This window comes from Balaenoptera acutorostrata, chromosome 9 (genome assembly GCF_949987535.1).
Source record: "Balaenoptera acutorostrata chromosome 9, mBalAcu1.1, whole genome shotgun sequence".
In the NCBI taxonomy this organism is placed as follows: Eukaryota; Metazoa; Chordata; class Mammalia; order Artiodactyla; family Balaenopteridae; genus Balaenoptera; species Balaenoptera acutorostrata.
In genome coordinates this window covers 99,369,857-99,397,164 of record NC_080072.1, presented here as the reverse complement: position 1 = coordinate 99,397,164, position 27,308 = coordinate 99,369,857, and the positions used below count along the sequence as shown (strand labels likewise).

Genomic DNA, 27,308 nt, shown 5'->3' with positions numbered 1-27,308 from the left:
CTGGACTGAGAACCAGAAAGCTGTTAAGCAGGAAAGAAGACACTGCTTGGAGTGCCAAGGAGGAGGCTAGCACGTCTGGAATGCAGCAGGAAGATGAAAGGGAAAGATGAGGTGGTGGTGGAGGTCGGCCGCCAGGGGCCAGGACATCCAGGGCCTTAAGAATTACCCTCCAGACAATGAGAAGCCAGGTCACCTGATCTTTGAAGAGGGATGGTCCCAGGCCTGGGAGCTTGTGAAAAGTGCAGACTCAGGCAGCTCTACTAGACTAGGGAGATCCCAGGGGGGCAGGGGCAGCTGCATTTCTCATAAAGTGCCCCAGGAGCTTCTGTTTTTTTACCAGAGCCAAGGGCCCCTGGACTGGACCATCTGCAAGGCTTGTTCCAGTTAGAAAATTCCATCACTCTAAGCGTCGGGAGGCCACCTAACCTCCAAGGGAGGGAGAGGGAAGTAAATCTCCCACTTGCAAGCCCAGGGATGGCTTCCAACAGTGCCATTACACTAATGGAAACTGCAGTGAAGGAGCCAGGACCAATGTCTATGAAAAAATAGGAGAATGGGTAGTCAGGGGGGCAGGGCCAGCCCACAGGATGTCCCCACCAGAATTCACAAAGATGCCACAAGGATGCAAATTAATCAAATAAACCTTTGTTCAAAAAAAATTCACCTCACCCGTGGCTGGGAGAGACAAGTCATCAGCACTGGCTGTTAAAAAAAAAAAAAAATCCAAGGGCTTCTGATGACTTCAAATTAATGGGGCAAGGACAGGTGCCCCAGGGGATTAAAAGCGTGGTATTCCTTTCTAGTTGGTCCCGTCTCCTCCCCTTTCCCACAGTTCCGCAATTTCCCCTCCCACTGGTCTGGGATGCAGCCATGGAGTGGCTCAGCTCCGAGGACTTGGGGCTCCACACCCCAAGTCGACCGGCCAGCTCTCCCACATACTAATCATGAAGTGGGATGGAGAGTGGGCTGAGATGAACCCAGCAGATTGTGGCCATGGATGTAATGTGCCCAGCAGAACGCTTGATAGAGGGCGGCACCCTTTCCCTTGTCTGAAGACCAAGCAGACTGTACTCAAGGACTTGGGTGGGAGTGGGGGCAGGAGGAGTACATGAAGTTGAGAAGAACCTTCTAGCTGTCTGCACCAGGAGCTGAGGGAGACTTAGTGCCCAAGAGCAGAAAGCCTCTGAAGGGCTGGGTGCTCTAGGTTGGGTGAGGGGGTGGAGCAGGGCTGGGGACCAGGAAAGACCAGGTGCTGCCTTGCTTCTGAAGGGCTGCTCCAATGTGGAAAAACATCCTACCATCTTCCTTTGGAGAAAACCTGGAATATTCCAACACCAAAAACCTCTCACTGGCAGCTCCTGTGGAGATGGGCTCCAGCTGAAAAGGAAACGAGGAGGCATGGGCGCTGCCTAAGGGGGCCCGGTTGCTGGCCTCCATCATCCATCCCTTACCCCTTGGTTTCCCCACAGGCTTGTGAAGCCTAGGTCAGAAGAAAGGATTAAAGCCTTAAAAGGGAAGCGAAAAAAAAAGGGAAGCGATCTTGGCGGGGCTCTGGGAGGCGGCGAGCGGCCCCACCCTGATCTCCAGGGTTCTGAATCCCTCCATCCCTGGTCAGGTCCGCCAGCCACAGTATGAGGGCCCCCTTTTGCTGCGGACGGCCACTCTCCCACACCAATATCGGACCGCCTCCTCCTCCCTCTGCCACCCTTTTTCCGCTACCCACTCAGCCTCTGATTGGCCGAGCCCCCGGGCCCTCCCCGCTCCTCCTCTCCCACCCCTGGTGAAAACTGCGGGCGCCGAGCAGGGTGTAGCAACTGGAGGCGGCAGCGCATCTAGAGGAGGCTGCTGCGGCCGAGAACCGGAGCCCAGGTAGGAGCCAGAGGCAGGGCGGGACCCGGGGCGCAGGGATAGCAGGCCTCCTGGCGCTCAGGCAAGCCCTCCCGATCCGAGGCTTCGGAAAACGGTCGGAGGGCGCCCTGTGAAGGAGCCGCTCAGTGCTTGAGGGGCCTGCTTGCCAGGCAGGGGCAGGAGCCGGACGCAACTGCTGCAGGCCGGGGGCCGCGGCGAAACTTTCGCCAGCTGGGGAACGTTCGCCTGGGGCTGGGGTGCTGGAGGAGAACCGGGAGGAAGGGCGCCAAGGAAAGCCTTGTGTTCTGCTCCCCAGCCAGACGTCCCCAAAGCCAGCCTGCGAAGGCGGGACCGGGGGTGGGGGACGGTGAAACTGGGGGAACGGAGGACCGCAAACTGAAGGGTATCTCTGCCCTGCGACCTCGCTGCGGGCTGGGTGCGGGGCATCCAAAGAACGGGAAACCGCAGTGCCGCGGGCGGGGGCTGGGGCGGGGACTGGGAGGAAGGCAGGCAGACGGGGGAGGCGAGAACTGGAAAAGGATGAGAGAGGGGGAAGGAGGACCTCAACTGGGAAAGGAGAGGATTGGAATAGGGACACGGAATAAGGGTGGGGTTAGTCGAACGCAGGCTGGAGAGGAGGGAGCGCAAAGCTTCTCCGGGTTCTGAGCTGCGGGGACGCAAGGCCGAGGACAGGCAAACAGACTGCACCTCCCCTCCAGCTGTCTACCCCTCCCTTTGGCTCTACATCCCCTTGAGTCCCAGCCCCATTTCTTCCTTTCTAGTTCTAGCTGCTGCTTCCCCCGCTTCCTCTCCTAGATCCCAAGCTCGCCACCCCCTCTGTAACTCAGCGTCTGCTAATCTAAACCAGATGTCGGCCCCCCTTTCTTCCCCAACGGCACCTCCGGGTCCCTCTCAGCAGGGGTCTGAGAGGGAATCGACTGCAGCCGCAGGCACCCGGGAGCCCCAGTCTCGCCCCTTTCCCCCTCCCTCCCCCCACTGGGCTGCGCGCCGGGGACCCAGGACGCGGCTAGCGGCGCGCGCCCTGCGCACCAGGGCGCACACACCAGGGCACGGCCCCGCGCACTCGCAGGCACACGCCCCTGCTCTGGCCTCTCCCTGGCGAGCACTGCTGCGGACGGGCTAGGCTACTCGCTCTGTGTCGCCTCGCCAGGATATAGATTCAGCCTAGGCTGCAAAAAAAGGACAGGGCAGAGAGCCTAGGCAGGGAGGCTACCGAAGCTGGACTGGAAAGCTGCAGGCCCAGGAATCCTGCCCAGAGAGCTGGACAATTGGAAACATGTTGGTTCTGATGCAGAGAACCTATGCAATAGGATGGCACTGTCGCCTTCCCCACACACAGTCGGGAACACCCTTAGCGGTGTGCCAAGTATGGTCCTACCTGGGGCCCCCGCACATACCTGACCACGCTCGTCTAAGAGGCCGGAGACTAACGCCGTGGATCACTTACTCTCCAGCAGTGCCAGATGTTTGTCATTTTTCTTAATCCCCATCACAATCCTGTGGGTATCTAAAGCCCAGGTTCATTCAGTATCTTTCGGGCATCTGTTGTATGCCAGGAACTGTTTGGGCATTGGGGATTTTCTTCTGAACGAGAAATAGGTAGGCCCTGAATGAGGAGTGTTTGTTTCATGGTTAGAGAGTTCTGATTTTGCAAGATGAAAAGGGTTCTGGAGATTGGAGACTGTACACTTAAAAATGGTTAAGATAATAAATTATGTGTTCTGCAAATTTTACGATTAAAAAATTAGGAAGTCCCTGACTTCCTGAAGGAAGAGGAAACGGTCAAGTTAAAGACACTTACTCAAAGCCACCCAGCTAGTAAGTGTTCAGCACACATACACACCACCGAAGGGTGTGTCCTCCAACCCCCCTGCTTTCCCAGATGGGGAAGAGCTGAGTGGCAGTGTCACTTTCACTGAGAGGTGGGAGGGGAGAGGGCTGTAGAGAGGGGCTTGGATGCTCACCGTGGCCATTATGGCATGTCTCCCAGGGGCCCCCAGCCCTGGCAGTAAGTGCGGGCACACCTGCCCCACCTCTTGGCTGATTCCCATCCTGTTGCACCCCCAGATCCAGGACTGAGCTCTCGGCACCATGAACCCTACCATTGGCATCACTCTCTTGCTGACAGGTACCGGGCAAGGGGCAGGGCTGGGATTCCAAGCACCCTGGCTGCCTTCCTTTCAGAGAAGCTAGCTTCTTCCTCATGACCTCAGAAAGTAGAGGTGACTAAGGGAGAGAGAGGGCTCCTTTTATCCCTAAGTCAGCTGAGCAACCTAGTTGATCTTCTGACTACCTGGGATGGTTTTTGGAAACACAATTCACTGAGCCTGCCCCATACTGAGTTGGAATCTCCAAGTGTGAACCAGGATGTTGCATCAACTCCCCCAAGGTCTCCTGCCCCTGGAACATACTGGTGGGACCCACGACTACAGTAGAGGGAGGTAGGCTGGGGCCTGCAGTAGGGAAGGTAGACTGGCCCTCAGGGACCTCTGGGCGGGGAGAGGTGCTCAAAGAGCAGACCCTGTGCCCTTCCCTGGCCAGGCCTTTCTCTACTGTTAATGTGGATGGGAGGCCCCCTGCTCTACAGGTCCTCACCAACTTGGAGGGGGCACTGCTGGTGCCAGTCTTACAGGTGGCCCGTGGGCAGAAGGTGACCAGTCTGACAGCCTGCCTGGTGGACCAGAGCCTTCGTCTAGACTGCCGCCATGAGAATACCACCAACCTGCCCATTCAGTACGAGTTCAGCCTGACCCGTGAGACAAAGAAGCACGTGCTCTTTGGCACCATTGGGGTCCCTGAGCATGCATACCGCTCCCGAACCAACTTCTTCAGCAAGTACAATCTCAAGGTCCTCTACCTGTCCGACTTCACCACCAAGGATGAGGGAACCTACACATGCGCACTCCACCTCTCTGGCCAGACTCCCATCGTCTCCAACAGGAATGTCTCTGTGCTCAGAGGTGAGGCAAACCCCCAACAAGACCAAGGAAGCTGGGAGAGGCAGGCTGGGGAGGAACGGGCTGGCTGGGCCAGCTGGCAGTCCCCTTGGCTGGGCCACAATAGGGAGTGGCCCCAAAATTTCTCTCCCCTTCCCCCCACTGCTGCCTGTGCCCGGGGTGGGGGGCGGGAATCGCTACCTTCAGCATGAATGGGGGAAGGGCTAAGGGGACAGTCAGACAGGCAGAGTGGTGTGGCAGACGCTTCCCCCATGACTGCGGGCAAATCACTCGGCCTCCCCAAACCTCCTTCTCCCCACCTGGAAAACAGGATGGGCACTAGCCTCCTCACCCACAGTTTTCTTGTGATGATATTTGTCCAAGGGCTCAGGAACCGGCAAATGGGAAAGACGGTTGGTTCTGTCAGACCAGGTTGGCCCTGGTTCCAGCCAAGACAAGGCGCTAGCCTCCCCAAGGGAACGCGGCCTGGCTCTGGGCCTGGGCCTGCCCGAGTCCTGGTCGCTCTCCATTCCCGCCCTGCCTCTCTACCCCGTCCTCTCTCCACAGATAAACTGGTCAAGTGTGGCGGCACAAGCCTGCTGACCCAGAACACCTCGTGGCTGCTGCCGCTCCTGTTCTCCCTGCCGCTCCTGCAGGCCATGGATTTCATCTCCCTGTGACCGGCTGGGCCCACGGAGAACACGGGAAGCCACAGGGCCCAGTCCAGAGACCCTACTTCTCTGAGTCAGTTGACCCCCCCTCCCCGCAACCTCTCACACACCTTGGGGAGAAGTGGGGACCCCACCGCCCCTAAGGAATCCCAGTGCTGCATGCCATCATCTCCCACCCCCCACGGCCACCCCCTACCCTGTCCGCACGCCACTGCCTATTTGTATTCTTTGTTCCAGAGCTGCTTCTGTCTGGTTTATTTAGGGCTTATCCTACCTTTTCTTTGGCAGTTTGCGAAAAGGGAAGCCAGGGTTGGGGACCTGATGGAGAGCGAGGGGAAAGGAGGGGTAGAAGGAGGGGAGGGGTATCAGTCCCTGGGGCCGGTCAGCCTTGCCCACCGGGACTAGAGGCCTGGGAGAGACCTGGGCGAGGAGGGGGAGGGGTGTGTTTGGCCCTAGCACATCCCTCAGCAGTAGGGATGGCGCCTGAAGACCCCGGATGTGAGGGCACTGCCAAGCGTTTGTGGCCCATCCTGTGAGGAGAGAACCGAGCATCTCCACGAGCACTTTCTGTCACAGAAAAAAGCCGCCTTCTTACCCTGCAGAAGTCCCCAAGGGGCCTTGGGCCCGGGGTCTGGTCCAGTGAAAATGCAGATTCTGCCCGGGAAGCAGTGCTGATGGGTTGGCGAGGCAGGTGGAAGGCAGGGTCCATCATCCCTCCCCCAACCGAGGAAGCTAAAAATGGGAGCCTAGTGTCTCTCACTGGCTCGGCCGGCAGTTGGGAGGTGGCAGAGGAGGACAAGCCCCCTCCCAGGCTATCCCAAGCTCCTAGGAGCTTCCAGAACTCAGACCTGGAGGCAGTAAATCAGGCCTGGTGGAGCCCCTGGTTGAGCCACACAGAGTTCGGCCCACACGTTCCCCCAGGAGGCTCTTCTGTCTTCCCCCAGCAGCGCCCGAGCCTTCAGATAGACCCCCGTCCCAGAGGCCTGCCTTCTCAGGGACCTCTCGGGGGCCTGGGACTGGCCGTGGGGTGATACCCATAAGTGGACATGCCTCGAGGGGTGGCTTTTCCCAGCACCCAGCTCTCCGCCCGGCGGCTCTTCCCCGTCCTGTGACCATGTGTAGTGCCACCACAGCTTATGGCATCTCACTGAGGAAAAAGAATACTGTACAATAAAACCAAGCCTCTGGAATCTGTTCTCCTGTCTGTCTCTGCTTTGCTCCTCTCTCCCCAGGCCCGCCCCCCTCCCTTAGCCTTGAGGGCCAACCCACCACCTCCTCCTCTCCACCATCCCTGCCTTCTGCAGCCCTTCTTCTCCCCCCTGCCCCCCAGGGGTGGACCACCGCATGCCCAGCTTTTCAGAACCACTCTAACACGGCACGTTTGCCCAAATAAACAAATGTTCCCTCTCTGTGGACTCACCTGCCCCATGTGTGGGCCAAGCCACATGGCGCTGGTTCCAGAACATGCTAACAGGCACTAAGGCACGGAGTCTGCCTTCTCAGATCTGGATGTTCTCAGAAATGCCCCGTCAGCTTACATCAGCTATAGAGAGGGGCACAGAGAGGAGGCTCGGGAAGTGAGGCGGTCCGTGGGAGCTGCCTTCATCATCAAGGTGTAAGGACAAGCATCTCTTCTTAACTCCAACATGGCCACATAAAGCGCTGGGGGTGGGGAGAGAACACTGAGGCCTGTCCCCGGCTCCCTCCCCTAAAAGTCACTGAGTAGAAAGCGCCCCCTGGTAGTAGGGACTAGAACAGCATCACAGGGTGGTTCTGGGTCTCGGTTGCTGCCAGAGTGAGGCAGACCCCAGACGACCTTCCCTGCTTTGCCAGGGAATCTGGGGGAGGAGAGTGGTGACTCCCCAGAAGCTGACTCATTTGGTATTTAGCGCTGGTGTGGATGGTTTTTCTGAGCATTTACTTAAAGGCCCAGGATCTAAACTCACGCCACTGACTCCCACTCTTGCAACACCTCCCATTGATACCTGAGCTTTGCCAGTGACCCCCGTAGTGGCCAGGCCAGAAGAGGGCAAGGGAAGCCCTCAAGGAAGAGAGGGAGCTGCCCGTGTCACCGACCATGGGGACCCATCCATCCCCACGTGGGCTGTTGGCCACTCAGGACTGCAGCCAGCCTGGACACGGGGCCCTTTTGCTCCGCCCTGCTTGCAGCCAAAAAATGAAGAGTCTTTGTAGGGGAAGGGAGTTCAAATGCCACCCTCAGGGTTGTAAGAGCTAAAGCTGGAAGGTCTTTCTGGAAGGAACTGGGAAGCCAGGCGTGCAGCCTCAACTGTGAGAAGCTATGAGACCCCGGCACCTGTGTGAGCCTCCTGTGTGGTCTTTGTCACCCTCGCACTGTTTCCTTGAAGAGTTTAGCGGCCCCTCAACAAGGGCCCTTTGCAGCCGTGCCTGTGGGAGGAGAGCCCAAGGCCACCGCGAGTGGGCTCAGCTTCAGAAGACACAGAGGCCTCTGAGGCCCAGGGGCTATAGGAAGGCAGGGACGGAGAAAAAAGGAACAGGCCTGGGGCTGGGAAGGGGCTCGAGGACTTAAAGGCAGGGCCGTCGGGCCTCACAGCACAAGCCAACCCAGAAAGACTGCGGGCCGGGGCTGCGGTGGGCTCCCGGGGCCAGTCCACGACGGCAGCCAGTTCCTGCCCAGTCACGTCAGGAGAGCTGAAAGGGACTGCGGCACGTCTGCAGGGACTTGGCTAGCTACAAAGAGGGCTGGGGCCGGCCCTGGTTCCTGCACACATGCCCAGAGCCCACCCCACCCAGCCCCTTCCCATTCCTCCTCACCCCTCTCCCACATCCCCCTCGGCCATCTTGGTCCTTACCTTAGGGCGTGGAATCCTTGCTCCGTAGAAAGAGAAAGAAGCCCCTCTCCACACATCCGTCCACTGAGACAGAGGAACATCTGCACACGGCGCAGGGCGAGGGTCTTCCCAACACCTAGGGGCTCCCTCGGGAAGGACAAGGGGGGTCACCGTGGGGAGACGCAGGGACTTTCTCTGGCCAACCAATAAATGTACCCAGCGTCCAGGCGACCCGTGACACACATCCTCCAGCCCCTGTCCCCCCCAGCATGATGTCCCTGTCCTCACTGTGTCTGCAGCTCCCGTGTTGTGATGGGCAGGTTTGTCTTTACATGCGAAAGAAGCAAGTCCCAGGTTAGGAGTAAACCACTTCCTCATCTACCGCTGAGGAATCAGTGGGCCTGGAGTCCTTCAGAGTTCTGGCAAAGCGTGAGGGTCATCAGCTGCCTCCTGCTAACCCTGAAGCAGGGCTTCAGGACAAAGGTGGGATTGCCTCCTGCCCAGGGCTCTCAGGCCCCGAATGTCTCCCACCCCTCGGGAATATCATGTCATGTGAAGACTCCCGGGAGGCGTCTTTGCTGGGCAAAGGGAAGACCTGGGGGTAGGGAAGCTATGGAAGTGGGCACATGCTGTAGAGGGCAGCGTAGGACCAACGGGAGAGTTCTGCAGAGGCCAAGTGTGGCTCTACAGCGGAAGGGGCCTTTGATGGCTGGAGCTGCCCAGCTGCACAGGCAGGAGTATCTGGCAGTGGGCTTGGTCAGTGGAGGCCACCTGCCCAGCCTGCAGGAAAGCAACTTCCTGAATTCAGTGGGAACCTGGGCTAGATGACCCTAGTCACTTCACCCTTCAGTGCCTCATTTTTCTGATTTCTAAAATAAGATGGGGGAGAGGGGGCGCATCTGGTGCTGCAGTGGTTAAGAACCCGCCTGCCAATGCAGGGGACACGTATTCGATCCCTGGTCTGGGAAGATCCCACATGCTGCAGAGCAACTAAGCCCGTGCGCCACAACTACTGAGCCTGCGCTCTAGATCCCGTGAGCCACAACTACTGAGCCTGCACTCTAGAGCTTGTGCTCCGCAACAATAGACGGCACCGCAACGAGAAGCCCGCGCACCGCAACGAAGAGTAGCCCCCGCTCGCCACAACTAAAGAAAGCCCACATGCAACAACAAAGACCCAACGCAGCCAAAAATAAGATAAATAAATAAAAATAAGATGGGGGAATTCCCTGGCGGTCCAGTGGTTAGGACTCCACACCCCCACTGCAAGGAACTAAGATCCCGAAAGCCGTGCGGTGCAGACAAAAATAAAAATAAAAAATAAAATAAGATAGTAGCGCTGGAATGATTTATTTGTACAACAAACGTTAAGTACCTGGCTGTGCTAAGAGGTAAAAGATATAGTCCCTGGCTGAAGGAATCTACAGCCCAGTAAGAAATGAGGAATTGATTTCAGTGCAGTGATTGGTGCTAGGAGGCAGAGAAGCTGTGGCAGACACTGCTTGAGGGTTTTCCAACATGTATTCTCTCTTTCTTTCTCAGCAATAGGACCCACAAATTAGAACTAGATTATATGGTCCAGAATAAAGACTACATTTCCCAGCTCCCTTGCAGCAAGATGTGCACATGTGGCTAAATTCTGTCCAATGGAACAGTAGCACAAAATAATGTGTACAATTTTTATGAAGTGCTCTTAAAGGGAGAATGTGTGCTTTTCAACCCCTTTCACCTTCATGCTGGCTGGAATGTGGAGTCAATGGCTGGAACTGGAGCAGCCATCTTGGACTATGAGATAGAAGTTGTATGTTACACATCACAAAGTACAACAGCCTGGATTCCTAGTGATGTTAGAACTGTCAGAGCAGCCATGGAAAACCATGTTAGAGCTACTCTTATTTGGAGTTTCTGCACTCACAGTTGAATGTAAATGTACCTTAAAAAGAAGCTGTTATTTAACACAACTAAACCGTACACTTAAAAATGGTTAAGACAGTAAATGTATTTTTTACCACACACACACACACACACACACACAAAGCCAAAAGTCAAATTTAGAGCGACAGAAAGTAGAATGGTGGTTGCCAGGGGCTATGAGGAGGGGACATGGGGAGTTATTATTTAGTGGGTACAGAGTTTCAGTTTTGCAAGATGAAAAGAGTTCTGGAGATGGCTGGTGGTGGTAGTGGCACAACAATGTAAGTGTATTTAATGCCACCAAATGGTTATATGTATTTTACCACAATTTTTTTTTTTTAAAAAGGAAACAGCCAAGGCACAAGGGAACTTTTTGGTGTGCTTACGCGAACACTTACATTTGTCAAAACTCATCAAACTGTACACTTAAAATGGGTGAATTTCCTCAAATGTAAATTTTACCTCAGTAAAGTGCTATGAAAATACCTATGTAGGGCCCCTAGCCAGGCTAGAGGGCTTCCCAGAGGAGGGGTCATGGTAGGAGTTAGCACAAAAATCAGGCTCTACTATTTCATAAGCTGATTACAAAGAAAGAAATGTTATTTTATTTCTTCTATATCCTGAAAGACTTGGGGAGGGGGAGTAGAAGCCATTGTGGGTTTAGTCCGAGGACAGGCCTCAGCCCCTCTCTCAGGCAACACAACTGCTGGCTGAAACAACAGCCCTCAGAGCACGTGGGCCCTTCATCAGGGTCCCTGCCCCAGTCATATCCATTCAAACATTTACTAAGTGTGCACCCCGTGCCAGGGAGTGTAAGTATCTGTGCAGGGTAATGAGAACAGACCTGTGAATGGTACAGACAAGTTCCTTCCCCACAAAACTTTTTTTTTTTTTTTTTTTTTTTTTTTTTACAATTTTTATTTATTTATTTATTATTTATGGCTGTGTTGGGTCTTCGTTTCTGTGCGAGGGCTTTCTCTAGTTGCGGCAAGTGGGGGCCACTCTTCATCGCGGTGCGCGGGCCTTTCATTATTGCGGCCTCTCTTGTTGCGGAGCACAGGCTCCAGACGCGCAGGCTCAGTAATTGTGGCTCACGGGCCCAGCTGCTCCGTGGCATGTGGGATCTTCCCAGACCAGGGCTCGAACCCGTGTGCCCTGCATTGGCAGGCAGACTCTCAACCACTGCGCCACCAGGGAAGCCCCCCACAAAACTTATATTGTGGTACAGGAGATGGACCTGAAGCAAGTAAACCAATAAGTAAGTCATTGTATAGACTGGGATTGTTTACACATGGGAGGCAATAAGAGAATGACGGGCTCACTTTAATTGGGATGATCAGGGAGAGCCTAAGGAGGGGGCGTTGAGCTAAGACAGGAAGGGTGAGAAAAGGCCAGACATTTGAAGGGCTGCAGAAGCACAACCAGACAGAGGGAACACGAAGGGTTCAAGGTGTCCAGGCGAGGAGGGGTACAAGATGTCACTGAAGGGGAATTCTCTGGAGATCCAGTGGTTAGGACTTGGCGCTCTCACTGCGGGAGCCCTGGGTTCGATGGTCAGGGAACTAAGTTCCCACAAGCCACGCAGAGCAGCCAAAAAAAAAAAAGTCACTGAAGAGGTAGGCACAAGCCAGGTCCCACAGGGCCTTGGAGGTCATGGTGAAGAGTTCGAATTTTATTCTAAGAGCAATAGGGACCCAGACCAGGGCTCGAACCCATGTCCCCTGAATTGGCAGGTGGATTCTTAACCACTGCACCACCAGGGAAGCCCATCAATAATTTTTTTTTTACACTTAAAAACAAATCTTATTGAAGTATAGTTGATTTACAATGTTGTGTTAGTTTCAGGTGTACAGCAAAGTGATTCAGTTATACATATACATACATCCACTCTTTTTTAGATTCTTTTCCCATATAGGTCATTAGAGAGTATTGAGTAGAGTTCCCTGTGCTAGACAGTAGGTCCTCATTAGTTATCGATTTTCTACATAGTAGTGTGTATATGTCAATCAAGTTAATAAATTGTTTAAAGCCGCTAAATGTTGGAGCGGTTTGTGATGCAGCAATAGTCACTTTAACAAGAGCAGTTCAGTGGAGCAGGGGTAACAGAGGCCAGTTTGGAGGGGGTGAGCGAGTGAATGGGAGGGTGTAGACTTCTCTTCCAGGAAGCTGAGCTGTGACTGGTGTGGGAAGCAGAGTCAAGGGGAGTTGTTTATCTTTAAGACGGGAGAGACTAGAGCACGGTGTACATTGATGGCGATTACTTATGAAGACAGGGAAAGATTGATGAACAAAGGGGAGAAGAAAATGAGGAAGCAGAGTCCTTGGGGAGGTGAGAAAGGAGGAATCTAGATGAGAAATAAAGGCAAAGGAGATGGATGTGAAAGAGGGGAGGTTTGTGAACTTGAGGGTAGAAGTTCAGGGGTTTCCACACGAGTAGCAAGGCCATCAGCTAAATAAGAGGGTGAGGAGATGAAGGGAAGATGCAACAGGTTTGAAAAAAGTAGATAACAGAAAATAGGCATATCAAAAAGTAGGAGTGGTTCGATATTTTGTAATAACCTATAATGGAAAAGAATCTGAAAAAGAATAGATACAGACATAGATACGTGTGTAACTGAATCACTTTGCTGTACATCTGAAACTAACACAACATTGTGAATCAACTATACGTCAATAAAAATGTTTTTAATTTAAAAAACCCATATGAAAAGATGTAGACATAGAGAATGGACTTGAGGACACAGGGTGGGAGGGGGAAGCTGGGGCGAAGTGAGAGTGGCATCGACATATATACACTACCGAATGTAAAATAGTTGGCTAGTGGGAAGCAGCAGCATAGCACAGGGAGATCAGCTCAGTACTTTGCGATGACCTAGAAGGGTGGGATAGGGAGGATGGGAGGGAGGCTCAAGAGGGAGGGGATATGGGGACACATGTATGCAAATGGTTGATTCGCTTTGTTGTACAACAGAAACTAACATGGTATTGTGAAGCAATTATACTCTAATAAAGATCTATTAAAAAAAAAAGACTAGGGCTTCCCTGGTGGCGCAGTGGTTGAGAATCTGCCTGCCAATGCAGGGGACACGGGTTTGAGCCCTGGTCTGGGAGGTTTCCACATGCCACGGAGCAACTGGGCCCGTGAGCCACAACTACTGAGCCTGCGCGTCTGGAGCCTGTGCCCCGCAACAAGAGAGGCAGCGACAGTGAAAGGCCCGCGCACCGCGATGAAGAGTGGCCCCCGCTTGCCGCAACTAGAGAAAGCCCTCGCACAGAAACGAAGACCCAATACAGCTAAAAATAAATAAATAAATTTTTAAAAAGACTATAAGGGACCTGCAAAGACCAAAATATTTACTATCCATCTCTTTATAGAAAGAATTCGCCAACCCCATTTTTAGTGGATTCTTTTTCTTTCTTTTTATTTTTTATTTCTTTATTTTATTTATTATCATTTAGTTTTGGCTTCATTGGGTCTTCGTTGCTGTGCACAGGTTTTCTCTAGTTGCAGCGAGCGGGGGCTACTCTTTGTTGTGGTGCACAGGCTTCTCATTGCGGTGGCTTCTCTTGTTGTGGAGCACGGGCTCTAGGCACGTGGTTTCAGTAGTCGTGGCACACGGGCTCAGCAGTTGTAGCTCGTGGGATCTAGAGTGCAGGCTCAGTAGTTGTGGCACACGGGCTTAGTTGCTCCGCGGCATGTGGGATCTTCCCGGACCAGGGCTCAAACCCGTGTCTCCTGCATTGGCAGGCGGATTCTTAATCACCGTGCCACCAGGGAAGCCCCAGTGGATTCTTTTTAAAATGCAATATGCACATTTAACCTATCAAATTCTTAAATTAATCAAAACCTTTATCCTCTTTATGGATAAATCAAGGCCCTTAGGATATTATAACTCTACTCACCTCTTCCCACATACATGTTACTGTAGTCAGAAATTTTAATTTTATTTTTTTTAAAACTTTATTTTGAAAGCTACCATATGATCCAGCAATCCCACTCCCAGGCATATATCCAGAGAAAAACATGGTTTGAAAGGATACATGCACCCCAGTGTTCATTGCAGCGCTCTTTACAATAGCCAAGACATGGAAGCAACCTAAATGTCCAACAACAAAGGAATGGATAAAGACGTGGGGTACATATATACAATGGAATATTACTCAGCCATTAAAAAGAATGAAATAATGCCATTTACAGCAACATGGATGGACCTGGAGATTATCATACTAAGTGAAGTAAGTCAGACAGAGAAAGACAAATATCATACGATATCACTTCTATGTGGAATCTAAAAAAAAAAACTGATACAAATGAACTTATTTACAAAACAGAAACAGACTCACAGACTTAGAGAATGAACTTGTGGTTACCGGGCGGGGAAGGGTTGGGGGGAGGGATAGATGGGGAGTTTGGGATTGACATGTACACACTGCTATATTTAAAATAGATAACCAACAAGGAAAAAAAAATAATGTATTATGAATAACTTTATGACAATAAATTTGACCTTAAAAGAAAAAAAAAAAAAAACCCATATGAGATTCAGACTGAAAAAAAAAAAAGGTGGGAGTATAAGCAGAATTCTAAAAATAGTCTCCCAAGATTCTATACCCCTAATCCCTGGAATCTGTGACTGAGATGAGACGTCACCCCCATGACGGTGTTATGTTAAATGGCACAGTTGATCTTAAAAGAGGAATATTGTCCAGGTAGGCCTATGAAATCACGTGAGTCCTTAAAAGCAGAGAACTTTCTCTGGCTAGTGGCAGAAGAGGAAGACAGAGATTTGAAGCACAAGGGTGACTCATCGCGCCACCACTGGCCACGTGAGAAGGACTGTGGGCAGCCTCTAGGAGCAGAAAGCAGAGCCCAACCAGCAGCCAGCAAGGAAACAGGGACCTCACACCCGTAGCCATAAGGAACTGGACTCTGGCAACAACCAAATGAGCTTGGAAGTGGAATCTTGCCCCGAGCGTCCGCATAACAGCCAGCCTAGCCAGCACTTTGAGTTTGGCCTTGTAAGACCCTGACCAGAGAACCAGCTGAGCCCACCGGAACTTCTGGCCTACAGACTGTGAGATAATACATGGGTGTCTAAAGCCATTAGGTTTCTGGTAATGCGTTACACAGCAGTAGAAAACTAATATGGTGGGAAAATAAACATACCATGGAAACATAATAGAAGTGCTGAGCAGTGCTGAGTGTGACCCATCTGAGGTGTGTGGCCATGAATATAAAGGGGACTTAATTGGGTGAACTTCTGCAGGATCATTCACCTGCATGGGTGCAGGCATACCAAGGAAGGGCAGATGGCCTCAGGGAGGGTCCAGGTTTTTCCAGGCACGAGCAGCAGAGGGAAGGAGGGGCAAAGGAATAGAGGAAGTTAGCAAAGGAGTGATTAAAATGATCCATTTTACGGACTTCCCTGGTGGTCCAGTGGTTAAGACTCCGTGCTTCTAATGCAGGGGGCGTGGGTTCAATCCCTGGTCACAGAAGTAAGATCCCACAAGCCGCATGGGGCAGCCAAAAAATAAAAAAGAGTCTTAACTGGGTCAGGATGTGAAGAGGTCAGAGGGTGGGCAGATCACACATAGAGAGAGGGGGTAAAGGGGCCAAAAGCTGACAGGCCAGAGGGCTGCAAGGAGCATCCACATGGCTGTTGAAATCATGGAGGATGATGAAGGAGAAGGGGTAGAAAGGAAGACAGTGAGCCAGGAGACAAGTGACCTGCAGCCAGCACGTGACAGCAGTGAAGAAGGGTGGCAGTAGGGTAGCCAGATGCCTGGAGATCCAGCAGGGGTGCTTGAAGGAGAGAGCAAGGGAGGAAGGACACTTACCCGACCTGTTGTGGGTTGAATTGTAGCCCACCCCCCAAAACAAAGATACGTTCAAGTCCCAATCCCCGGTACCTAAGAATGTGACCTTATCTGGAAATAGGGTCTCTGCAGATGTAATCAAGCTAAAATGGAGTCATAGGACTAGAGTGGACCCTAAACAAAAGACTGGCATCCTCATAAGACAAGGGAAATTTGAACACAGAGACACAGGAGACACAGAGAGAAGACAGCCATGTCTTGGAGTGATGCTGTCACCAGCCAAGGATCACCTGGGGCCACCAGAAGCTGGAAGAAGCCAGGAAGGATCCTCCCCTAGAGGCTTCAGAGGGAGCCTGGCCCCAGCAACACCTTGATTTTGGACTTCTGGCCGAAAGTGTACGTGTAAGAAAACAAATTTCCGTTGCTTGAAGCCACCCAGTCATGGCAGCCCTAGGAAACCCAAACCCCACTTCCTGACCCTGAGGTGTGTGAGGGTCAGAGTAAAGGCAGACTCCACTGAAGGAGGCTTCAGGGGAAATGGTGTCCTCAGGGAACAGTGAGTTTCATTTAAGGCCGGAGCTCAAGAGAACCTCTGAAGAAGAGGCTGAGGATGAAGCAGAGCTTGCCCAACCCCGAGCAGTGTCTGGGCACAAGGGGGTTTATGGGGTGGGGCGGGACCTGGCCCAGGCGAGGAGATGCTACAGGAGAGGTGTGCTGATAATGGATGCGCTGGACTCTCTGGACCTCTGGGGACTGAGCCAGACAGGTAGGACTGGCCTGACACAGTCACTGGGGGACGGTAGGCAAACAGCTTAACTATGGCCTGATGCCCGGTCCCACCGTCCTGGGCTCCCGGTGTGTCAGCAGCAGGAGGGGCCCACTCTCGGGCAGCCTGAGCCCCGGCACATTCAGTACACTGCCCCCTCCTGCTGCGGGGCCTTCTGGGGCAGCTCCACCCCTCACACAGGGTGACACAGCCTCTTGGAGCCTCCGTGTCCTCTGACGACAACAGCCAGCGTCACAGCTCTGGGCTCAGGCTTCAGGCTTTACAGCTTCACGGTTTCCTGCCATCTAGACCCAAGCTGTCCAATATGGTAGCCACTAGCCACATGTGAGTATTTAGACTTAAACAAATTGCATTGAAGTAAACTAAAATTTCAGTTCCTCAGCCACGCCAGCCACATTTCAAGTGCTCAGTAGCACATGTGGCTGGTGGCGCTCCGTCCCCACAGAAAGTTCTACAGGACAGAGCTGGACCAGACCATGGGCGGGAACCATGGCTGTTCGAACCGCTGAGCTATCCCACCTCAGGCAAACTCATGAAGGGGAGGCAGGGCAAGGACAGGAGGGTCCTGAAAGGAACACTTCTCAGCCTCACTCCCTGAGGCAAGGGTCAGCTCCAGGAACGCTCTGAGCACCCCAACACCTCAGAGCCCAGAACACAGCGTCGGGAGGCCTGGAGAGGGGAAAGCCTCTCGCCGCGAGTCTAAGGCCCACCACCCCCCGTTCTTTACTTCCTGTCTCAGCACAACTGACAGTGGAAAGTCCACTTCCTTCAGAGGCACAGGCTGGGGTGCGCCTCTAACCCTAACAGCCACTCACCCAGACTCACAGCACACGCCAACTCATTTCATTCCCAAATGTCCATGTTAGCCAGCCGTGTGAGCCGTGAGTAGGCCTGTAGGACGTCCGCCATCCACCCCGCTCCCTCTCACCTTCCATCACCTCCAGCCCTCCGTGCCCCTGTCTCACACCTCGGCCCCTGTACACACCCGCTGGCCCCAGACCCAGCAAGAGCACTTGAAACTCAAAGCCAAGAAACGCTTTCTCCCCACTGCCTTCTAAAAAGCAAGAAGGGCAGAAGACAATTCCCATCCATCAGATCTAACATTCCTCTCAGCTCAGTGCTGGATACTTGCTCTACATCTAGGAAACTAGAAGCCCTTTGTGGTGATTTTCCCAAAGTAAAGAGTCAGCCACAAGGTGAAGTCTCTCCATCTCTAGAAACTGAAAACTTGCAACTTTTAAAGGATGGTTTTGGGCTTCCCTGGTGGCGCAGTGGTTAAGAATCCGCCTGCCAATGCAGGCGACACGGGTTCAAGCCCTGGTCCGGGAAGATCCCACATGCCGCAGAGCAACTAAGCCCGTGTGCCACAACTACTGAGCCCGTGCACGACAACTACTGAGCCTGCACCCTAGAGCCTGCGAGCCACAACTACTGAGCCCGTGCGCCTACAGCCTGTGCTCTGCAACAAGAGAAGCCACTGCAATGAGAAACCCACGTAACGCAACGAAGAGTAGCCCTCGCTCGCCGCAACAGAGAAAGCCTGTGCGCAGCAACGAAGAAAGCCTGTGCAGTACAGCCAAAAATAAATAAATTAAATAAATTAATTAAAAAGAAAAAATTACTATAGGATGGTTTTTCCTGCTCTCCTTATCAAGCTGTCAAAAATCATATGATCCAATCTCAGATAGGCACCCTTTATAGAGGGTTCCCCCAATTGGCTCGAAGACCATGATGGGACCAGTGGGGGCCATAGCATCTGGAAATCCCAAAGCTCAGAAGGCATCACTTGCCTGCAGAAGGTACCTGGCGTGAGAAGAACTAACTACACATCACCTGCATCAAAACAAACTAGATTTACCACTCTCTTGTTGAAACTGCAGGGAAATCCTAAAAAGATGAAATCATCCAGGGATGATAAGTAGAAATTACAATATACATATTACTGCTAACTTCAGATCTGTAAAATGTTACTGATATTTCCTTTACTACGCGTGCTAAATATTTACTGGGCATTAAATAGGTCACTCAGTCTTCCTAATCTTATTTTTTATCAGAGGTCTTCAACCGTAAAAACCTCCTACTGTTCCAGCAACTTGACCCTCGGGGTTGGGGAGAAAATTTTGCCAAACCAGGAGATTTATAAGAATGAAACTCTGAACTAAGACAGAAGCAATGGAGAGAGGAGAACCTTAGGGGAACAAAAGAAAGAAAATCAGAAAGCTATGATCCCCGGGGACTTCCCTGGTGGTCCAGTGGTAAAGAATCCGCCTTCCAATGCAGGGTAGGCAGGTTCCCACATGCCACGGGGCAACTAAGCCCACGCGCCACAACAACTGAGCTCGCACGCCTCAACTAGAGAAGCTGTGTGTTGCAACGAGGAGTCCACGCGCCGTGAAGCTGCGTGCCACAACTAGAGAGAGGCCCACACACCACAACGAAGAGCCCGAAGATCCCATGTGTGGCAACCAATACCCGACGCAGCCAAGATAAATAAATAAATAAATATTTTTTTTAATACAAGATATGATCCCCATGAGATGCAGTGAATACGGTGATACTTTTAAATATTATTTTTGTTGGCTTCCCTTTACGCCCATAGCCCCACTTTAACCAGCCAAGCTTTTGTGTTTATGCTTCAGTGGAAGGATGTGACAGCAAAAACCAGGGGAAAAAATGGGAAGCCACTTCTGGCTTTTACATCTCATTTGCCTAGACCCTTAATAAGACAGAAAGGAGACACAGCCTGGACAGAAGATGTGGAGAAAATATCTTGGGTAGAGCCAGGCCTCCCATTGGCATGCCTACCAGCAGACACAAGCCAGAGGGAAAGCACACAGACAGCAAAAAACCCAGAGAGGGTTTTGAGATCTGACCACTGTGGGTCCCCACCGCCCCATCCTGGGTAGGTCCTCAGATAGGGGACAGGTCCCCAGAAAGAGGAAATGACTGCAGAGTGCAGCCTATTTTGGACACAGCTGGAACCCTGGACAGCATCACATTTTCTCATGCTACTCTGGGGCCTGGAAGCCGCAGAATAATTCTCAAGTGTCCAAGAATGACCCAGAGGTAGCAGAGACACATCAACCCTAAAGAGGCCACACAAGCAGCTACCAGGAAGCAGACATCCCAGTGGACACTTGGATGGCCACTTAATAACAAGGGCCACTTCCTCCAGGGCTTTAGCAAATACGTATGGGACACCCCCTGGAGTTCAGGCAATCCCTGGAGAAAGGAGGGGCAATTCCATCAAGTGACTGAAACTCTGTGTCCACCACTGCAGTAGAATAGGGGCTGGCTCCAAACAGAAATGTAGTTATATTACAGAAAAACAATGTTATGTTTCCTGAGTTGGTAGACTAAGAGATTACCTCTGTTTGAGAATTATGGGAGGAGAGAAGTTGGAAACTAGCAAGTTTCTGGTAGCAAACTGGATAGATGATGCCGCCATTCATAGATGTGGGGATTAAAGGAAGAGGAACAAACGGTTGGAAAATGATAAGTTTAAGGTTTGGACGTGCTGAAATTGAGATACTGATGTGATGTCCAAGGGTATGTCAGGAGGCATTTGGATAATTATGACTGGTACTCAGGAGTGAGGTCCACCTGAAAGTACAGATTTGGGCATCGTCAGCCCATACAAGTAGTAGTTGATGGATGAGTAGCAGATCAGAGTGGTCTTAGGCACTCACTACATGCCAGGCACTACTGAGAGCTTTTCATGTATATGAACTCATTTTTTTTTTGGCCGCTCCACACAGCTTACAGGATCTTAATTCCTCGACCAGGGATTGAACCCGCACCCTCGCAGTGAAAGCACAGAGTCCTAACCAATGTGGACCGCCAGGGAATTAGCGAGATTTTCATGCTTTTAAGGGGAAGAATTGGGAGACTTATATGTCAAAGGGAAAGCTGGCAGAAAATGAAAGTTTTAAAGACAGGACTCTACCCAGGGACAGTGGCTGAATGTGAAGGGAAAGAATACTGAATGGAGACACTTCCAATCCACGATTTCTAACCTCGGATGGGCCCTTGATGCTGCCTGACAATCCCACTGCATGTCCACAATTCATTCACTCACTCTCCCACTCACTGGCACACGCGAGCTAGCTCTCAAAGGGCCGACCCCAGGCCAGCAGCCTCAGCATCACCCAGAAACGTGTTAGAAATGCACATTCTCAGGCCCACCTCAGACCTCCAGAATCAGAAACTCTGGACGGGGCTTTAACAGACTCTCTAGGTGATTCCGATACACACTCAAAGTTAAGTGCCCCGAGATGACTAGTTTATTAACTAGCCCCGCGCACACCTCTCTAAATTTCCAGCCCTTCCTCCATCCTCACTCTCAGCTGACCTTGCTTCCTAATTCACTAAGTGAAAAGAGGCCATCTAAGAGAATGTCCACTAGCTCCCACCACATCCATCCACCTCCCTACATCGGTGCCCAAATACTGTGCCTTCTCTCTTTTTATTCTGGATGCACGCTTTGTGCCCTGGCCAAAGCCAAGCCCTCACTTCTGTACTAGATCCCATCCACTCTCACCTCATCAAGGACGTTGCTCCACTGATCTCTCTCCCGCATCGTCTATTCTGACTCTACTGGCTTTTTCTCATCAACATACAAACATATAATCTCATCAACTTAAAAAATTTTCTTTGTAGCTGAGCAGGACCCTATGGGGCCCTCCCGGGACAGACCTTCCCATGTCCTCTGCCTGCCTCTTGTTTGTAGAAAAACTGTAGCCTCCTAGGGCTTCCCTGAGTTCCAAAGAACAAATTTAATCAGAGAAGTGAGAAAATGCAGAAACAAAGGAAAACAGTCAAACAAGACAAAATAATAAGAGTTTAGCCATTAAACCAAGTCAAGTACCTTTAGTTCCTCCTCAAGGGCTATAGATAATATTCTGAGCCATGTCCTTTGAGCTGTTTTGCAGATACTGAAACCCCCACCAGGTGGAAGAAGTTAACTGCATGCTGACCACAAACACTTAGACTCCAGACAGTTGGAACCAGAAGGTTGATGATAGTAACTCCTGATTATCTCACCACCAACCAATCAGAAGAATGTTTACCAGCTGATCACACACCCCCGCAACCCTCTCCCTCACCCCATCTTTAAATCCTTTTCCTTAAAGTCATCAGGGAGTTCGAGTTTTTTTAAGCATTAGCTGCCTATGCCCCTTGTTTGGTGTCTGCAATAAACATTGCACTTTCCTTCACTACAGCCCAGTGTCAGTAGATTGGCTTTGCTGTGCGCAGGAGAGGAGACCCCAGGTTGTTCGGGTAACATCTTACCCTCACTTCTCCTTTTAGCTCCCACCCAATCTCTCTCCTTCCTTTACCACAAAATTCCTCCAAAGAGTTGTCTAGGGGACTTCCCTGGTGGTCCAGTGGTTAAGACTCTGCGCTCCCAGTGCAGGGGGCCCAGGTTCGATCCCTGGTCAGGGAACTAGATCCTGCATGCTGCAACGAAGATCCCACACGTGGCAATGAAGATCCCATGTGCAGCAACTAAGACCCAGTGCAGCCAAATAAATAAATAAATATTTTTTAAAAAGAGTTGTCTATACCTTGTCCCTCTCTCTCCTCCCATTCTTTCTTGAACCACCCACAATCCAACTTTCACTCCACCACTACCAAAACCATTCTTGTCAAGGTCACCAACAACCTCATCTCACTTAACCCACATGCAGCATTTGACACAACTGATCTTTCCTCCTTGATAGGTTTTCTTCTCTTGGCTTTCAGCATACCATCACCTCCTGCGGTTTTTTCCCCTACTTCACTGGCCATTCCTTTCATGTCCTTTGATGGTTCCTACTCACTTCTAAAACCATTTAATGTTGGAGAGCTCCAGGATTCAGTCCTTGCACATCTTTTCTTTTCTATTTATATTTGCTCCCTTGGTGATCTCTTCTAATCTCATGACTTTAAATAACATCCATATGCTGATGACTCTCAGTTTTATATCTCCAACACAGACTTTGCCAAACGTGTATATCCAGCCTCTTTCTTGGCATCTTGACATGCCTAATAGACATCTCAAACTTAATATGTGTTAAATCAAGTTCCTGACCTCCCCGCCATTCCCAAATCTGCTCCTTCCACAGCCTATACATCCTCAGTTAATGTTCAGACCAAAAAATCCTTTTTTCTCACACCACCTAATCCATCAGGAAACTCTGTTGGCTCTACATTCAAAATACATCCAGAATCCAACCACTTCTCACTTCCTCTCCTGCTACCACATTAACCTGAGCCACCATCACCTCTTACCAGATGATTGCAGTGACCTCCTAAACAGTCTCCTCCTTCTACTCTGGCTCTCTTCAGGTCTGTCCTCCGTACAGTAGCTAAAGGGACTCTGTTAAAGCAAAAATGACATCCATGTCCCTCTTCTGCTCAAAATCCTCCAATGGCTCCTATCTCAGAGTAAAAGTTAAAGTCATTGAAATGGCCTAGGGCCCTGCAAGGCGAGGTCCCTCCCTTATCTCTTTGACTTCATCTTCCACTCTCTGCATTCCAGCCACACTGACCTTCTTGCTCTTCCTCGAAGGTGGCAAGCACATGCCTATCTCAGCACATTTGCGTTTACTGTTCCCTCTACTTAGAACATTCTTTGCCCAGATTTCTAGATGGCTCACTCCTTCACCTCTTTCAGGTCATTCAAATGTCACCTTCTCATTGAGACCTCTGATGACACGTTATACACTCTGTATCATCCCCCCTGCTTTATTTGCCTCCATAGCTCTTACTGCCATCCAATACTATATATTTTACTTATTTCCTTATTTGGTTACTGTCTTCTACTTCTACTAGAATGTAAGTCCCTTAACTTACTTTGCCTGTTTTATTCACTGTTATATCCTCAGTTCCTAGAAGACTACCTGGCGTGTCCAGTAGCTGTCCGTAAAATGCAATGGAATGAGGGTCTGAAGGTAAGCAGATGGGGTAGAAGGTCCCTGGAGAAAGAGAACTAGGCATGGCTTTCTTGATGGAAGAGAAGTCATTTTTGGCCTAAGCTATTTTGTGATCTAAGCCTGGCCACGATGCCAGCCTTTGAACAAGTCCCAGTAATTAATGAGATTAAGGGAAGGGAAGGAATGCAGAAACAAAGGAAAAGCAGTCAAGAAACAATAGTTCAAACAACGAAAAATCAAAAAGAGAAATTAAGGAAACACTCCCATTTACCATTGCAACAAAAAGAATAAAATACCTAGAAATAAACCTACCTAAGGAGGCAAAAGACCTATATGCAGAAAACTATAAGACACTGATGAAAGAAATCAAAGATGACACAAACAGATGGAGAGATATACCATGTTCTTGGATTGGAAGACTCAACATTGTGAAAATGACTATACTACACAAAGCAATCTACAGATTCAATGCAATCCCTATCAAATTACCAATGGCATTTTTCACAGAACTAGAACAAGAAATTTTACAATTTGTATGGAAACACAAAAGACCCCGAATAGCTAAAGCAACCTTGAGAGAGAAAAACGGAGCTGGAGGAATCAGGCTCCCTGACTTCAGACTATACTACAAAGCTACAGCAATCAAGACAGTATGGTACTGGCACAAAAACAGAAATATAGATCAATGGAACAAGACAGAAAGCCCAGAGATAAACCCACACACATGGTCACCTTATCTTTGACAAAGGAGGCAAGAATATACAATGGAGAAAAGACAGCCTCTTCAATAAGTGGTGCTGGGAAAACTGGACAGCTACATGTAAATGAATGAAATTAGAACACTCCCTAACACCATACACAAAAATAAACTTAAAATGGATTAAAGACCTAAATGTAAGGCCAGACACTATAAAACTCTTAGAGGAAAACATAGGCAGAACACTCTGTGACATAAATCACAGCAAGATCCTTTTTGACCCACCTCCTAGAGAAATGGAAATAAAAACACAAATAAACAAATGGGACCTAATGAAACTTCGAAGCTTTTGCACAGCAAAGGAAACCATAAACAAGACGAAAAGACAACGCTCAGAATGGGAGAAAATATTTGCAAATGAAGCAACTGACAAAGGATTAATCTTCAAAATATACGAGCAGCTCATGTAGCTCAATATCAAAAAAACAAACAACCCAATCCAAAAATGGGCGGAAGACCTAAAAGACATTTCTCCAAAGAAGACATACAGATTGCCAAGAACACATGAAAAGATGCTTAACATCACTAACCATTAGAGAAATGCAAATCAAAACCACAATGAGGTATCACCTCACACTGGTCAGAATGGCCATCATCAAAAAAATCTACAAACAATAAATGCTGGAGAGGGTGTGGAGAAAAGGGAACCCTCCTGCACTGTTGGTGGGAATGTAAATTGATACAGCCACTATGGAGAACAGTATGGAGGTTCCTTAAAAAACTAAAAATAGAACTACCATATGACTCAGCAATCCCCCTACTGGGCATATACCCTGAGAAAACCATAATTCAAAAAGATACATGTACCGCAATGTTCATTGCAGCACTATTTACAGTAGCCAGGACATGGAAGCAACCTAAATGACCATCGACAGATGAATGGATAAAGACGTGGCACATATATACAATGGAATATTGCTCAGCCATAAAAAGGAACGAAACTGAGTTATTTGTTGTGAGGTGGATGGACCTAGTCTGTCATACAGAGTGAAGTAAGTCAGAAAGAGAAAAACAAATACCGTATGTTAACGCATATATATGGAATCTAAAAAAAAATGGTACTGATGAACCTAGTGGCAGGACAGGAATAAAGACGCAGACATAGAGAATGACTTGAGGACATGGGGGAAAAAAAGAAACAATAGTCCAGTAAGCAATAGTGAACAATAGTTTAATAAAACAGAGTCCTAGTTCCTCCTCAAGGGATATACATAACAATCTGATGCAAGTCTTTGAGTTGCGCTGGAACTAAGGCCCCCAACCAGGTGGAAGATGGTAACTATCTGCTGAGACCCTAGACTGGTATGAACCTAAGGAATGATGTTGACCTTTTCTGACACTCTAAGTTCAATCAACTAAAGCTCTCTGTTAAACTTTGACCCAATTATTTTTTAATTTTTTTTTTAATTTTATTTATTTATTTTTGGCTGCGTTGGGTCTTTGTTGCTGCTTGCAGGCTTTCTCTAGTTGCAGCGAGCGGGGGCTACTCTTTGTTGCGGTGCGCAGCCTTCTCATTGTGGTGGCTTCTCTTGTTGTGGAGCATGGGCTCTAGGCACGCGGGTTTCAGTAGTTGCGGCACGTGGGCTCAGCAGTTGTGGCTCGCGGGCTCTAGAGCTCAGGTTCAGTAGTTGTGGCGCACGGGCTTAGTTGCTCCGCAGCATGTGGGATCTTCCCGGACCAGGGCTCGAACCCGTGTCCCCTGCATTGGCAGGCAGATTCTCAACCACTGCGCCACCAGGGAAGCCCAACTTTGACCCAATTCTATGCTGAATTCCGCTCAAGCTCCGTCACGAATACACAAGCACTCTTAGCTTAAAACTTCCCCAGTTTTGCTGTTCAGGGAGACACTGCTTTAGGAAAGATCCCTTGCATTCTCCGTACTTGCTGCAAGTAAAACATTCTTCCTTCACCTGATCTTTGGCCTGGTTGTGTCTTTTGGCTCAACACCTACCAAGAGGCGAACCCAGTTTTTGGGTAACATTAAGGAAACAAAAGAGTTGAGATCCAGAAGGGATTTGTCTTGGACAAGAAAGTGGGACACCTCTTTCACTGCCTCTGGAGCAGAGGTAAGAATGGATTCAGCTATGTTTGTACACAGAACTTTAAGTGTTTCCCTCCTGATTGCCTCTAGTTTCTCTAGGAAATAGAAGACTTGAGGGACTTGAGGAGGGTGGTGATGGACAGAAATAGCAGCCAAAGAGAAGAGAAGGAGCTAAGGACACTTGGAAGGACTGATGGTCCAGGTGAAATTGAAAACCTGGACTTGCCTTGGCACCAATCTACCTGGCTGTGTGGTTTTCTTCACCACTGTGGAGGATGGGGTAAAGGTTATACACAAAGAATGGGAACCGCAAAAATTTAAGTTTCCTTTCAGCTTTTTCTTGAAAGACAAAAGAGAATCTCTTCCACTGACTCAGTGCCACCGTTTACCCACTCAAGGAGGCACCATCAGTCACTGGTCTCGTGCGAGTAAAACGAGCAGAGAGTAGAGAAAGAGAAGCGAAAAAGAGAAGAGGCAGAAGAACTGGCCCTCTCCCAGCCCAGTGGGAAGGAGCGGGAACATTTAGCCTTCCCTAAAAGCTGAAAGCTGATACATACGCCCTGGGATTCAACTTCTGAGCCTTCTCCCCATGACCCTTCCTCTTTCCCAATACCTTGCAGCTGTCCCGTCGTGTCATATTCAGGTCCACTTCAGGTGCTCCACCCCCTCCAAACTCGCGTGCCTTTCCTCCACGTGGTTCTCTGCATATATCGGTCGCCTGAGAGATCCTGGCCGGGCGGGGCTCTAATGACGCCACAATAGGAACAGGCCAATAGCAGTGACGCGTCT

At 50.2% G+C, this 27,308-nt stretch overlaps 1 protein-coding gene and 1 long non-coding RNA gene across 2 annotated transcripts; one reads left to right on the top strand and one right to left on the bottom strand.

The window, feature by feature from the left end:
• Positions 1-1,729: 1,729 nt before the first annotated feature.
• Positions 1,730-6,670, top strand: THY1 (Thy-1 cell surface antigen). Its single transcript, XM_007196678.3, has 4 exons — positions 1,730-1,869; positions 3,937-3,997; positions 4,494-4,829; positions 5,373-6,670. The coding sequence occupies exons 2-4, from the start codon at positions 3,961-3,963 to the stop codon at positions 5,483-5,485; spliced, it is 486 nt and encodes a 161-aa protein (XP_007196740.1). The 5' UTR covers positions 1,730-1,869; positions 3,937-3,960; the 3' UTR covers positions 5,486-6,670.
• A 289-nt stretch (positions 6,671-6,959) lies between these two features.
• On the bottom strand, positions 6,960-27,210 carry LOC102999625 (uncharacterized). Its single transcript, XR_452372.2, has 3 exons — positions 27,133-27,210; positions 8,308-8,433; positions 6,960-7,019 (listed from the first exon to the last, which is right to left on the bottom strand). It is a non-coding gene; the product is annotated as an uncharacterized LOC102999625 (long non-coding RNA).
• Between the last annotated feature and the right edge of the window lie 98 nt (positions 27,211-27,308).